This window comes from Ambystoma mexicanum, chromosome 9, assembly GCF_040938575.1.
Source record: "Ambystoma mexicanum isolate Mex_15411 chromosome 9, UKY_AmexF1_1, whole genome shotgun sequence".
In the NCBI taxonomy this organism is placed as follows: domain Eukaryota; kingdom Metazoa; phylum Chordata; class Amphibia; order Caudata; family Ambystomatidae; genus Ambystoma; species Ambystoma mexicanum.
This window is the reverse complement of record NC_090931.1, coordinates 288,301,073-288,316,771: the sequence shown is the minus strand read 5'-3', so window position 1 is coordinate 288,316,771 and position 15,699 is coordinate 288,301,073. Positions and strand designations below refer to the sequence as shown.

The following is a 15,699-nucleotide window of genomic DNA, read 5'->3' as shown; positions in this document are numbered from 1 at the left end:
TGGAGTGGGACAAGTGGTGTGGGACGTGTGGCGTAACGTCGTAACCATTCAGATTGGCTGAGTGGGTCCACATGGTCTATGGGAAGGGTGCTGAGGGGAGAGTGAGGTTTGGGTAGGGATGGGTAGCGTGGAAGTGGTTAGGGGGTGCTGGTGTCCCTAGGTGGACTAGAGGTAGGAGAGAGGCAAGCGCTAGCGTGGCGCTATGGAAGGAGACATGGTGGATGGCTGAGGGTGGGTAGAGGGGTAGGGGCTGAGTTGAAGGGAGGCACAAAGGGCTGGTTAAGCGAGAGGGCTGTGTCTACAGTAGGCTACTAACAAGGTTGGCGCAAGGCAGTTGGGGCAGTGGGCTGGTTTCTAAACAGAAGCAAAGCATATAGAGGGCTACTATGAGGTCTGGCACGGGGCAATTAAATCAAGATGCAAGTTTCAGCACAGGCTAGTTAAAAGAAAATGCGAGTTTTAACAAAGGCTAAGCATACAGTGGGCTACAGTAAGGACTGGCATGGCCAGCTAAGTTAAAATGCAAGTTTCAGCACAGGCTAGTTAAATCAAAATACGAGTTTCAGCACAGGCTAGACATACAATGGGCTGCAATAAGGACTGGCACGGGGCAGCTAGGTTAAAATGCAGATTTCAGCACAGGCTAGTTAAATCAAAATGCGAGTTTTAACAAAGGTTAAGCATACAGTGGGCTACAGTAAGGACTGGCATGGGCAGCTAAGTTAAAATGCAACTTTCAGCACAGGCTAGTTAAAATCAAGATACAAGTTTCAGCACAGGCTGGCACGGCTGCGCTTGTGAAGGTTATACAGGATTATACAAGAGAGACATCGCTTTATGGATAGGGCCTGCTGGGTAGAGGCGCTTTGAATGCTACGGAGGTGTAGGGTAGTGGGTGGTAGACGGGCCATGAGCTGTGAGAGGGCAGGCTAGGGTTTGGGATGTTGACACAGACTGTAGGTGCTCCACAATCGTGGCGCTGGCCTGTAAGCAAGGTAGCAGGCATTTACTGAGTTCGTGTGGTACAGGGGTGTGTACCACACAAACTCGTGTGGTACACACCCCTGTATGTGTATATGCTCGAAGGAATCCCTGAGGTCATCGAGCAAGGCTTCGACGCCAAGGCCGAAAGTATCGACGCCATTTTTGGCTTGGATGAAGTCATCGAAGGATGCGTCGAGTCGATACCACACTTAGATGATGAGGATGCCATTTTGTCCTCTGTCAACCTCAATTTATGCACCAAAGGTTTCTGTATTGTTTCATGAAGCGCTGGAGAATCATCCTCCGAGGACGCCCTAGACTTTTTGTCGGATTTAGCGTGTGTCGTTTTAGATTTCCCGCTGTCACTTTAAGAATGCACAGGGGCATGCTCTTCACACAACTTTTTTGAGGGGGTCGGGCCGCCTTCTCAACATTTCTTTGCATTGAAGCCCTAAGGCCTCCCATTTTCTTGGGGAATCATGCTTAGAAGGACAAGAAATTAACCTTCTGTCGAGCGAGGAGGAAGAAGAGGACGAAGATCTGTGACGTCGCTTTTTTGATTTTTTAGATGAAGAGGAAGAAGACTTCCTCGAGCGACTTTGACATCGACCGCCTTGACTCATAACGAGATTTTCCTCGACTCTCCCGAGTGTTTTAGTCTTTTTGCTGACTTGAAAGACTCCTCTCCCACCGCTAGCTTATCTTGGCCTTCCTTAAGAGCCTTGTTCGACCCGCACTCGTTTACTCAGTGATCAGGACTAAGGCACCAAAGCCAGTTGCGTTGAGGATCCGTAATGGACATCTTTCTTCCACATTTCAGACACTTTTTAAAACCCGTCTTGGGTGTTGTCGGAGTTGAGGATGAAGACATTTTTGATGAGAAAACTGACGCGCCGTTTGGAAACACGAAGTAAAATCTCAGAAAAATGGAACCAAATCCAACGGGTGCGGCTCAGGCCTTTATACGACAGATGACGTTGACGCTCGACGGTAGACTTCGAGGGACCAAGCTACATGGCCTCGAGCACAGTGCCCTCTGGCGAAATATTTTTCCGAAGAAGCAGCAAGCTGCCGAATATATATCTAAGATGGCGAATACGTGGGAGGACACAATTCATCCGAAATATGGTTACAATATCACTGTAAAATGATATACATTTCATACAAGAATGGATCACCATATGTATCGTTAATATAAGTGTGTATAGGACCAGATTACCAAATTCCTTGAATGCAAGCAGATATCCAAGGCCAAATGATAATGATATGTTAATATATAGCACTTGCGCTTAAGCACATTATATAGAAGAAATATACATACAATATCACCCCACCTCTGTTGCTACTCATTTATCAATCACAGAAGGATGAAAGGCGGAGTTGGCCTTGCCAGAATTCAAACCTGCAGATCACAGACAACGCTGGTGCAAGCGCTCAACCCCATGAGCTATCTTGCCGGCTATCGCTAGCTTACCGGCCATGGTAAAATGAGCAATTACATGTCTGAAGGTTCTCAAAGTCAGAAAGCGAAAACCGCCGTTTTTTTTAAGAAGCTTCAATAACATAGCCAGCCACTTTAGAACAAACGAGCCACATGGCACTGGCCACAGTCCAGGAGCTTCAATTTGTAAAAAGAAAATATATATATATTTTTTTAATTGGGGGTAGCAATCCCAAATGATGTCCCTGTATCCAGTGTGCCTTTTGTTACTGGTCGTGCGACTGAGGTGAATGGGTGGAGGAGTACGATTTGTGAGCAATTAGAGATGAAAGAGGAGACTCAAGAGAGGGCAGTGTCTGATTTCTAATGAGTGTAGTCTGTCTAGGAGGATGGTGTGATCGATGGTATTGAGGGCGGTAGAGAGGTCAAGAAGGATGAATACAGTGCAGCCTTCTGCATCAGCTGTTCATTTTAGGTCATCCCGGGAGGATTATGTTCCTCTAAGCGGTCTGAAGCCAGAATGCGCAGTGTTCAAGAGGTTGTTGGATTCAGTGAAAAGGCCAAGCTGCTTGTATGCTGTGCAGTCGGGTCCATGAGTTTGGCCATGAAGCGGGTGTTAGGAGATTGGCCAGTAGTTCTGGGGAAGGAGTGGGTTGAGTGTAGTTATTTTGTTTAGGAGGAGTTTGATGTAGGAGGTTTTTAGGGCTTCCAGGAAGGTTCCCGTCGTTAGGGAGTGGTGAGGATTGAGCGTGCAATATTGCCTGCAGAGGTTGAGGCTCAGATTTTTTTTTGAGGAGGATGGGCGGACAGGTGTCCTCCGGGGAGTCCGTTGGGCGGCTTTGTGCTAGGAGCGAGAGGAATTCCTGTTGTGCGATGGGAGAAGAAGAGGTGATGGTTTGTATCGAGGGGGGGGGGGGGTTGATGTGGGTCGGGTTGTGGGTAGGTAGGGGCAGAGGCATGTTTTCCAATTTAGAGATGATTGCCGGTGTGTCAATAGCAACATTGTGGAAGTGTTCTGATAAGGTGTCTTGTAGGGTTTGGCAGATGGGTGGTGGGGAGGGGTTTGGGGGAGCGGGGTGGAGGGTTTGGGGGAGCGGGGTGGGGGGGGTTTGAGCTGGCTGGGGAGTTTTATTCGGAAATGATTCTATGAAGTTCCTTGCTCGGGTTGCGTGAGTTTAAGATCCTGTTCCATAGAATGCTTTCTTGGTTTTTCTGATTTCCAGTCTGAATGCTCTGGTTAGTCTTGATAGGGCGGTTTTATTCTGGGCCGTACAGATGGTTCTCCAGGTCCAATCCAGCTGGTGCTTGAGGATTTTTAGTTATTTGAGGTTGGCGGTGATCAGGGTCCTGATCTCTGAGGTTGTTTTGTTGGGGTGAGGGGTGTAAGGACGTTCGAGAGCCAGAGGACAAAGATTTTGATGGAGGGTGGTCCTTCCTGGAGGGAGAGTGTAGGGAGAGAGGGTAGGAGGGAGTTGGCTAGGGTTGTCCATGAAATAATCATCCGAAAGTGAAATGTCAGAGGGAGAAAATAACAGAAGTTATTGCAACAAAACAAACGTTTTCTTTTTTTCTCTCGCTGACATTTCTGTGAACCCCCCTTACATACATAGATGTGAGATATTTAATTACTTAATTATTTTGCATTTATAGCGGTGCATGTAGCACTAGGGCATCTAGGCGCTAGTTACAGAAAATCAGGTACAAAGTGTTGGTGTTAAAGTCACAGATGGAAAGGAAACATTTCAGCTTCATTCTGAAGGATTGGTAGGAGGGTTCAGCATGCAGGTGGGAGGGCAGCTAGTTCCAGAGGGTGGCAGCCAGGACTGGGAAACTGGTCCCCCCAGTCCTTTTGCGGTGCTATCTGGGAATCTCTGGCCAATGTTTGTAGGCTGAGCGGTGTGGTCTTGTAGGGGCGTGTCTTTTGATCTTTTGGCTGAGGTATGTGGGTGCGTGGCTGGCTAAACATTGATACGTGATGGAGTTTGAAGATATTTGCCCTAACATTGGAACCTCCGGTGGCATCCATCTGTGCCAAGGGGGAGATAAAGGGCATACTTATAGGGGCAACTGAATTTAAACTGGCCTTTTACGCAGACGATGTCCTGGCATACATCACGCACCCGGGCACATCGGTCCCTGCCTTTCCCAAGGCTCTAACTGAATACTGGTCCCCATCAGGGTTTACAATAAACCTCACGAAGATGCTGGTGTTGCCACTAGAAAATCCAACCCCCATACATTCAAAGCACTGACTAATCAGGGCATATAAGTCCAAACCACCAGCAAAAAATACCTCGGAATCTTCATCACGCCAAAAAACAGCAACATGTTTGAGACCAACTTCCCCCGCCCCTATGGGACAATATTAAACGGGACCTCCAGAAATAGTTGAAAGTGACATTGTCCTAGGCGGCACGCTTCACAACAATAAAAATTAATGTCCAGTCTAGGTTATTGATTTTATTTCAGGCTCTTCCCCTCGTTCTGCTAGCAACCTTTCACAAGGAGATAAAAAGAAATCTCCTGCAGTTCCTGTGGCCGGGGAAGAGACCCAAGGTCGCGTACAACACCCTGACCTTGCCAAAAAGGGAAGGAGGCACGGAACTCCCCGATTTCTATGAATATTATTTAGCGGCCCAACTGTGGGTCCTGGTGGACCACATGCGTGAAAACAAAGGGAAGAAATGGGTAACAATGGAAAACACCTTGTTTACACTAGTCACCCGTGATGAATGGCTCTGGGTCCCATATAGGAACCCGACACTCAGAAATTGGACCCACCCGGTGCTCTCAGTCCTCTGGCACATATGGAGAACCTCAAGCGAAACGAAGGGCATCAAGTCATGGCCATCGCCCTTAGCTGTATCTGGAGCCCCCACCCCCCAGATCATGGATAAAATCACTAACCCCTAAGATTCCAACCATATTCCGAAGCAGGCCTAACCAGAGCTGGTCAACTGTGGAGAGAGGGCATCCTCTTACACAAATCCGAACTGGAATCTGCCCTTGGAGCGCCAGATATCCTGCCCGATGTTCCTCCATCTAAATGGAGCTCTCACAGACCGGTGCTAGCAACACAAGTTATCGAGTCCACTGACACGGTTTGAGCAGGTCCTCAAATCATTCGCAGAATCGAAAGGCCTCATCTCGGCTCTCTACGAGTCCCTCCTAAGAGGCCACATCCCTCCTCCGAACACCCCAAAAATATGGTCCACGGAAATGCAAAACCATTTGGCAATCCATTTACAAGGCAGTCTGGTCGCCACTATTGCGATGCAATATAAGATGCACAATGACAGGCTCCTCTTTAGATGGCACCTAACCATTCAGAGGCTTTCAAATATGGACCCTAACATTAGCACCCTATGCTGGAGAAAATGCGGGGAAACAAGCACATACTGGCACATATGGTGGGCCTGCCCACTAACACAAAACTATTGGAAGGATGTGCTGGCCTGGATAAGGGACAAAGACAACACTGACAGAGCCCTTTTCGCCTTTGTTATTAGCGCTGTTCAGTATCTAGGACCATGATGGCGAATATGCAGTGCTCCCACACATGGAAAGAAATCTACTACTAACAGGCAGAGTCTGCATCACCCTCCACTAGAAAAGGTACTGCCTCCCAACACATCGAGAGTGGCTAGCTAAATCACACGAAATATATGAAATGGAGAGCCTTCTGGCCATTCTGCTAGAATCACACGTGCACATTGACACAGAATGGCAACCGTTCCTGGAACACTACCGACTGCACATGGTTAGGGACTCACCCCACAGACTACGCTGACAACTCCCACACACCAGTAGAACACTCTGCCACCACAACGCTCCCCCAACACACCCAAGTGCACTGTTCAACGAGCCCGTCGCAACCGCCACCTGAGAGGGGGTGAGGGGGAGGCGGGGAGTGGGGAAGGGAAACAAGTGACAGGACGTTGTTTAAGGTTGAACACATGTTACTTGGTTAAATGTTCACCATGATATGCCCGTCACTACTTGTTATTCGAACCTTACCTTATCAGACATGTTGATGGAAATGTGACTCACTAGAACCACAAGTCAATTAAATAGCAAAGAAATGCTTCTACCTCATGCAACTAATTAGAGGGATATTCCCCTACATCTCTTTCCCACAGAGGACCCTCGCAATCATCTCCTTGGTATTATCAAGACTAGACTATGCTAACAGCCTCTACCTTTGAATGCCAGAACGTCTCACTAAAAAAACTCCAACTCATCAAAAATACTGCAGCAAGAATAGTCCCGAGACTAAACAGAAGGTACAACATCACACCAGCTCCGAGAAGCCTTCACTGGCTTCCTGTAGAACAACAAAAATAAAACTAATCAACTTCAAAGCCCTCTGCATCGCTCACAGATCACTACACGGACAAGGAGCCGAATTACTCGAAGGCAAAATTAACTGTTACCAACCAGGAAGAAACCTAAGGTTGAGCAAGGACTTCCAAATCAAAATGAAAGACTACGAGGAAAGGAAATTCAGAGGAACTGCCATCTCGCGTTTGATAGCCAAACTATGGAACTCAACACTGGAGCAAAGAAGAACGACAGAAGATGACCTAACCATCAGAAAACTACTGAAAACCTGGCTTTTCAACTCACTGAGACAAGCATTAAAACGGGCACCTCCCACAACACTTACCACGGACTCAAGGCAATCAGGGAACATTATGGATCCTGAAACAAACAATAAAACAACCACACTACTTACTACTAACTACCCCTGCTCCTCGCTCCTCTCCAGCATACCTCCCACATACCATACATGCCCTAATGGGCTAGCCTTACCACACATACCACACACATATATCACACATTTGCCACATGAAAAAACTGCTGCAAACAACTCAGACACTGGACGTAGCCCCTATGGACACAATGTGTATAGGCACCATACAAATGTCGAATAAAATAAAATAACCCATGTGCACACAATCGAAGCGCGCACACAGAAAGCAGACAAGCACAATCGCCAGTTTCTCCTGCTTCTGCAAGCACCAACACAAGAGCACAACCTATTTCCTAACCCCTCTTTCACCACACCCACTTTCGTACAGAGCCATGCGAGTGCCTCAGGACCATGCAAATGGTAGTGGTACAGGGTATGAATGAACATAACATCATTTGAGCACGAGTCTGTTAAAGGAATATACTTGGCTTTGTGACCATACCTTTGGAACATCCATCCAGAGGAAGGTTAGGGAATCACTTGGACACATACACTGAGTTACATTACCAGTGAGTCCCGAATATGGAAGGTTGGGGGAAACCATGAGAGGCAAAAGAAACAATGTCAGGGGGTTCAGTGTGAGTTACAGATTGGGCTTTCAGACCAACAGTTATGAGCTGCACAATTGGTAGCCTAGAGCAAAGATAAGGTGTAGCCTACCTATACTGGCACAGTTTGATTTTTCCTTGCATTAAACCATAACCTTAATGGGATTTCAACAAATGTTTTTTCCTTAGATACATTCATGTCCATCTTGGGACAATTTTAATTAAAATTGCATATTAAGTACCAACAAGAATAACACAAAGAGATTTCATATTACCCCACTTTGTCTGAAAGTGGCTAGCTCAGTGGGTTCTTGCTTCGGAGGGGATCTTCCGTCATACTGAGGTAGTGGTGTGGGGTAGAGAACTGCAGGAATGTCTATGTTGAATCCTGGAAGCCCATGGAACATGTATTTCTAGAAATGATGAACGGGAATAAAAGACATTAACAACCGTAGGTACCAAAATACACAATGCCAAAACCAACAATAACTAAGGATTTTCACACTAGCTACAATGCTCAGAGGCGCCATGTTCAGGGGATCAAAACCCAGCAACATCGATGTAGCCTTTTCAAGTTCTGCACAGGGTAATGGGGAATAGATGTGGACATGTTAAGTGCTTGAGGCCAACCACAAATGACCATCAGCTGTGCAGGACAGAATATATGAACACATGCTCCATGCTTGGCAGAGCACTCCGCTACTCTACAGTCACACAGTCCAAGGTGTGGTGGTCATTAGCACTTGCATGAGGCGTCTGAAGAGCAATTCCATTAACAATTAACAAGCTGAACTTCTGCAACTTCTAATAGGCAATCTATAACAGTATTATTAGTCCTTCAAAGAATTGTCAGGTAGAGACAGTTCAATAGATAACAGTTAAACAGGGTTATAGGCATTGTGCCCCATTGCCTTTCAATGTATCCAGTTGCATCACTGGCTGATGATGACAAATGCACAAAATTTTGTCACCAGTCGGTCGTTAACATTATTTTGGTAATGGAAAGGACTAAAAAGGTAAAAATGCACAAACTAACCTTCAATACAGCGAGAAGGGATCCAAGCTCATCTGGTTTCAACAGCTTCATCTTTCCTCCATTTAGGAGCGACTGAATGCCTTTTAAAGAGTTTTGTAACAACTGAAAAAAATATAGATTCAGCTTAGAAAACAAAACGATTGCCTACAGTCTGAGAAGAAAGTAATTCCCAAAGTTAAACTTGACAGACTGGCACCTACACAGAATTAAAGCACAGACTCAAGCAAGTGTATTGGGACTTCAGGTGACTTGTAATGAGAATAAACTACTAACACCTGTAACTTTAGTTCTCTGGTGCAGGTATGTTCCACATATTAACAAGCTTTGAATATTCCCTATAATTAGGTCGGAAATCTGCAGTGAGCATTTAACAGCAGCTAAAATGAAAAAAATTGTCATATTGCTTAGCCCATCCACTTCATGTTCGGCCATTTTCCCCTTAGCAGAAAAGATGGGCAAGTCCTGATAGACGACTCCACCCACCAAAAATCTCTGAAATGTTTAGATTCTAGAAGCACAATGTGCCTGGGCTTATCAAGTGGTATCAAAAGATGAGCCAGACAGATTCACACGCAAATTAAGAAAAATATCAATGTTGGAGAATAGTCACAGGAGTGGAACTACTTTCTTCTCCAGCATTGGACTTATATGCTCTGATTAGACCCCCAGCCCCAAAACAGAACAAAGAAAATCACTATTTGTGCACATAGTATACCACCTGAATTCGTTGACGTTTCAGATACACCAGGGTGTATATATGGCCTGCCTCCACTTGTAGTAATTGCTCTCCAAGTATCCCTTGAGCAAACACATGGACTCTAAACTCACCCACAGATTGCTCGTTAAAAACATTTTCTTATTTCCTCTTATCCAAACCATGTAAAATAAGCAAAGTGGAGCATACCTATCAACTATATACAAGTTCCCATAAAGATGGCCATAGTGGTGGATGACTCACACTCTCCCCTTTTCAGTAACACACAGACTCCCTTTCTGCAGCTCTGGCTCAGTGTTCCTTTCTGAGTCTTGGAATTTGTACGGGTTTTGAAAGCTGGTACTCTCAGAAAAAGGGGAAACAGCCTTGCTCCAACCTGTAGCAGGCAACACTATTGAGGTCGGGGGGGGAGGGGGTAGTACAAACTGAATTCTAGGCCCAAAAATAAAATGTCCTCAGAGCTGCAGCCTGGAAGGGTACAGTTTGCCAAAACATGGTTGTGCGCATTAATTCTGCATCAGTTTGAACAGGACAAGTTCACCTTACTTGCCTTTTTGGCAATCACTGCTTAACCCGGGCACTCCTGTATGTTGATCTCTTCAGCACTAGGTGCCTTGAAGCGTTAGCACCTCCTTCACATCAGGTGGGTGACGAACCAGGTTTCTCCTGAATTACCAACACTCCCGACTACATGACAGTCAAACCTGCTGCTCCGTGGTCTTCTCATTTACTGCAGTATTCTATCACAGCACAGTTGCTTTACCAGCTGGGCTGCAGTATTTTATAGAGCAAAGGTTCTGAAATCCCGGTAATGGGATTGGGCAGGCAGCTGATGGGACTACTTAGAGGAGAAAATCTGGGACCGCAGTCTGGAACCCAAGGAGGTGGAATCAAGGCCTGAGAGGGTTTCCAAAGGTCACGCTCTCCCTGTCAGTCAGCCCTGCCTTAACCACCAACTGTAAATTCTCCCACTCCTCAGAAAAACATGTCCTGTCCAGACGCTAGAACTGTTCCAATAGTATCAATGATGGATATTGGGGCCCTGACTTCAGCCATCTTATACAGTATTGACACAAACCATGTTCAAACTATCCAACCTTTTACAAATAAATACAGTAAACTGCTCTCCTTTAATTTATGAAGAATAATACATACGTCTTAGTTACTTACCTGTAACTGTATTTCTCCAGCATTGGTATCTTTCATAGATTCACATGCTTGAATATTCCCCGTCGTCAGACTGGGAATCCTCGGTGATCAAAATAATTATTACATTTCTTTTTAATATACACACATTGCTAATAGCAATACATGTACATAGCCCAATATGGCCTATGAGCCAGTCTATTGTGTAGTCCCTCCACTTCACTTTGGTCCTTTATGATCCCAACCAATGAGGTGGCAGGGCTTAAGCTCCGCCCCAGGCAGCCATCTTCAGATCTTGAACCATAGGAATTACAGTATGATGGGTGCTGAGCATAGGAGCACCCTCTTAGGGGAGGCGGGTGGGCGCATGTGAATATGTGAAAGATACCAATGCTGGAGAAATACAGTTACAGGTAAGTAACTAAGTCTTCTCCAGCATTGGATCTTTTATAGATTCAGATGCTTGAATAGAATACCAAGCAGTTAACATGCCAACATCAATATACATATATGCATAAATAGATATTTCTGATCAAACCTTTACCATGCAGCAACACAACGGTTACATACTCAGGGAAGGTTGGGAAAGGAGGCTGGTCCTACCTTATGCAAAGAGGTGGCGGAGCACTGCCTGTCCAACTGCAGTTTCTTTGTTGGTATCTTCAGCCAGGAAATAGTGTTTAGCGAACATGTGCAGAGTGCTCCACTTGGCGGCTCTGCATATGTCCTGCAAGGCTACCCCTAAATGGAATGCTGTTGACGCTGCTATCCTTGTGGTGGAGTGCGCGGAGGGCAGTTTGGGAAGGGGGTCGCCTTTTGTTAAGATGGCTGTGGGTGATGCAAGAGGAGACACAGCGCGCCAGACCTTGTTTGGAAATATACTGGCCCTTTGTATGGCCAGAGAAGGAGATGAACAGTCTATTTGAAGAACGGAACTCTCTAGTCCTTAGCAAATAAAACTTTAAAACTCTTGCTATGTCCGGAGAATGCAATGTTCCTTCTGCTTCCGAAGAATGATTCTGTAAGAAAGTTGGTAAGACAATGCGTTCTGTGAGCGTCATTTCCGATACTACTTTCGGGAGGAACTTAGGGTGTGGTCTCAAAATGACACGGTCCTTATGGAACAAGGTGAAGTGAGGTTCAGATAAGGCTTGTAATTCACTGATCTTCCTGGCCGAGTAATGGCTATCAAGAAAGCCGCTTTCCATGACAAGAATTTTATGTCGCACCTGTGAATGGGCTAGTAAGGAGGCTCCATGAGGGCTGTTAGTACAGTGTTCAATCTCCAGGTTGGAACCGGCGTGGGCGTAGACAGGCATGTACGCAAAAGTCCTTTAAGGAAGACCTTAACGGCCGAAAGGGAGAGTAAGGACAGCGTCTCCAGGGCTGCTGTGTATGCTGCAATGGCTGACAGGTGGACCTTGATCGAAGACAGTGAAAGACCTGCTTTGGCTAAGTGCAATAAGTAGGGAAGTACTTGCTCAACCGAGGCGATGAGAGGAGAGGATCAATAGCATATGTCTCACACCACTTGGAAAAATGAGTCAATTTCCTAGTGTAAGTGAAGCCTGTAGAAGGAGCCCTTGAGGCTCTGATTATGTCCCAGCACTCCGTAGGCAGATTGAGATTCATCAGTTTACGCTGCTCAGGAACCAGGCCTTGAGAGACAGGCTCGCTGGATCGTGATGAGGACCCTGCGGTTCTGTTGCGTCAATAGGTACTGAAGCACTTTGAGGCGGATCGGGGGCCATCGGGACAGGTGCTGTAGGGTCGAGCACCAGACCTGCCGTGCCCAGTCCGGTGCAATTAGGACCATAGAACACCTCTGTCCTTTCAGTCTGCGTAGTACCTTGGGAATGAGGGGAAAGGGAGGGGGGGGCATATAGGAATTTCTCCGTCCAATCCACTGAGAACGCGTCTCTTACTGACTGGCTCTCTGGGTATCTGGAGGCGAACATTTTGCATTTCTTGTTGGCCCTGTTGGCAAACAGATCGAGATGTGGATGGCCCCATAAGGCAAAGATCCGTTGGGCTTCCTTTTTCGTCCAGCTCCCACTCGTGGGAGGACGTGTAGTCTCTGCTTAGTTTGTAGTTTGTCCGCTAGGACATTGTCCACCCCCGGAAGGTGTTCCGCCTTGATTTGGACTCTGTGGTGCAATGCCCATGCCCATAGTAGTTGAGCTTCTTGAGATAAGATCTGACCTTGTGCCTCCTTGCTTGTCTGTGTAGTACATGGAGGTTGTGTTGTCTGTCTATACAGTGAGTACCTGTCCTGCCCCTACTGGAAGGAAAGCTTTCAGTGCCCAACGTATGGCCCTGAGTTCCAACACATTGATGTGGAGTTGGGACTCCTTGGTTTGTAGGTCCCCAAGATTAGCGCCCCAGGCCGAAAGAGACGCGTCCATCCTCAAAAGAAGGGTCGACGTTGGAGCCTGAAACGGCATCCCCTGTAAAAGGTTCTGCAGAGCATTCCACCATCGAAGAGCTTTGTGCAGCGTCGTTGGAATCTGGACGATGTCCTCCCAAGAGCCGAGAGCTTGTTTCCATTGGTGCTCCAGTGCCTCCTGGACAGGCCTCGTGCGAATCCTGCAATTTGGTATGAGGAATATACACGAGGACATCATGCCCAGGAGGGATTTGTAAGAGCGCACCAATGTCGTTTCTCTCCCTAAGAACCACGAGGTCAAGCGGAGAATTGCTGTTGCTCTTTCTGACGAAGGTCTCACCCTGGGAATGTTGGAGTCGAGCTCGGCTCCCAGGAAAGAGACCGTCTTGCTGGGAACTGGGCAGGATTTTGCGTGGTTTATGGTGAAACCTAACCCTCTTAAGAGATTTGTCGTCTTTGAGACTGCCAAGCGTGCGCTTGAGGCGGAACTTGATCTTATCAGTCGTCCAGATATGGAAAGACTTCTGTTCCTGTCCTCCTGAGTTTTGCAGCCACTGGTGCCAGGCATTTTTAAAAAACTCTTGGTGCTGATCTTAGACCGAACGGGAGCACTTGAAATTGAAAAGGAAGATTGCCCACCATGAACCTGAGGAATTTTCTGTGTGCTGGGTGGATTGGTACATGGAAGTATGCGTCCTCCAAATCTAGAGTGGCCAAGAAATCGCACCTGTTTAACCAAGGAAGCACTCGTGGCAAAGTTATCTTGAATTTTATGTGCTTGATATATTTGTTTCCGCTCTCAGGTCCAAGATGGGTCGCCACTGACCATTCTTCTTTTTGACGAGGAAGAACCTTTCCCCTTAGAGAGTAAGGTACTGGCTCTATTACTGCTTTGTGCAGCAACTTCTGGATTTCGGCCATGACTTGTTTTAACACATGCACCTTGCGCGGAGTCGGGGGCAAGGAAGGAGGCTGGTCTAGAAATTCCAAGGTGTGTCCCTCGCGGACCACCTGCAAAACACATTTGTCTGATGTTATTGACTGCCAGTGTTGGTGGAACTGGCATACCCTTCCCCCCCACCAGGGTGTGACGTTGAGGGAGGAGCTGGACTGTCAGTTTTGTTTGCTCTGTGACTTCACTTGAGCAGAGCCCCGCCTCCCTCTCCGGCTGTATTTATTGGAAGACTGGTACTTGGTGTCCTGGTATGAACTACCTTGCGACTTCTGACCGTAGGAAGGACCGTTCAAACCTCTGTACTTCGAGGATGAACCTCAAAAAGGACGAAAAGACCGACAATCTTTGTCTTAATCTTTCAAAGAGCTGATGGCACGTGCCGTGTACGTGTCTGTTTTTATTCCTTTGAGGTGGTCATCTATCTTTTTCCCCAAAGAGTTCTTGACCATCGAAGGGCACGTCTAATATCTGAGCTTGGACCTCAGGACTGAAATTGGTAGCCTTCATCCAGGCCTGCCTTCTCAGCACTGTGCCGTGGGCCATCTGCCGGAAACCCGACTACGCCACATCGACTGCTGCGTCAATCATGTCATCTGAAGCTGCTTCCCCATCAGCGATAATCGACCTAGCTTCCTCCTGGAGTTCTACAGGTAGCTGTTTGGTCAGCTTGGACATGCAGAGCCAAAGCTTGCGGTCAAACCTCGCTGTCATGGCCAGCGTGTTGCCCACTCTGATGGTAAGCGATGCTGATGCGGATACTTTCCTGCCCATCGCCTCTAGTTTGCGACCGTCCTTGTCCGGTGGGGCTGATAGAGGTGATGCTGGATTGGCCAACTTTTTCCTAGCTGCTACTGTGATGACCTCGTAAACAAAGAAGTGCAGACTCAGGGGCCTTGTATTTTTTCTCAGGCCTGGAAACTAGAGCCGGAGTGGACAGGGTTGTGGCCAGTATCTTGGATCCCAAATGGTGTCGAGGAGAGGAATGGTAGTAACAGGTCTTCTATGTTTGTCCCTGTGCTCATAAAGCAACAACTTCTCCTCCGATGTGAACTGTAACTGAAACAATTCTGCGGCTTTGCCAATGATAGTATGAAAGGAGACTAGATCAACCAATGGTGAAGAGCCACCAGGAGAATTTTTCTTCCTGGGCTTTTCTACAATGTAACTGTCCCATTCGCTACTATCAGGCTCCTGCGTGATCTCGCCTTCTTCCGGTTCAGAGAATTCTCTGAAAGGATCTTCCTGCCAATCTGAGACCGAAACAGAGGATGGTACAATCGTTGGATCACTAACTGGAGATCTTGTTCTATGTGACAATGCTGGAGAAGGGACCCTTGTCGGTGAAGCACTGAGTGTCCTGCTCCTAGATCTGTGCAGTGGTTCCGGTGAACGCACCCTTTTCTGTGGACTACTCCTGGAAGGCGAATGTCTTGGCGTGCTTTGTCGAGGTGAAAAATCGCTCTGCAGGGATTTGGCTCCCTCGGTACAGCAGACTTGCTTTTTTCTTTATGACGTCTGTTGAACTCCTCAATGATCCTTTGCATTGATAACATGAGCACGGGATCATAAGGATCAGCAGGCACCTCTGTAGTAGGTTGGCAAGGAGGACTGTGTTTCTTAGGTGTAAGACAATGCTGTTCTTCAACAAACTCAGTGTCTGAAAACTCCTCATGCAGGATGACGTCAGGGAACGACTATGTTTCTCCTTATGATTGGTAAGTCTTTCTTGAGCTCT

The 15,699-nt window shown here is 46.9% G+C and overlaps 1 protein-coding gene across 3 annotated transcripts in view; it reads right to left on the bottom strand.

Annotated features, from left to right (window-relative positions):
- HEATR6 (HEAT repeat containing 6) overlaps positions 1 to 15,699 on the bottom strand; it is a 1,218,923-nt gene that overhangs the window by 882,644 nt on the left and 320,580 nt on the right. For all 3 annotated transcript variants that reach the window (XM_069614663.1, XM_069614664.1, XM_069614665.1), the window contains 2 exons: positions 8,763 to 8,864; positions 8,002 to 8,139 (listed from right to left, as the gene is read on the bottom strand). In XM_069614663.1, coding sequence (XP_069470764.1) covers positions 8,002 to 8,139; positions 8,763 to 8,864 — 240 coding nt within the window. The remainder of the gene's footprint in view (positions 1 to 8,001; positions 8,140 to 8,762; positions 8,865 to 15,699) is intronic.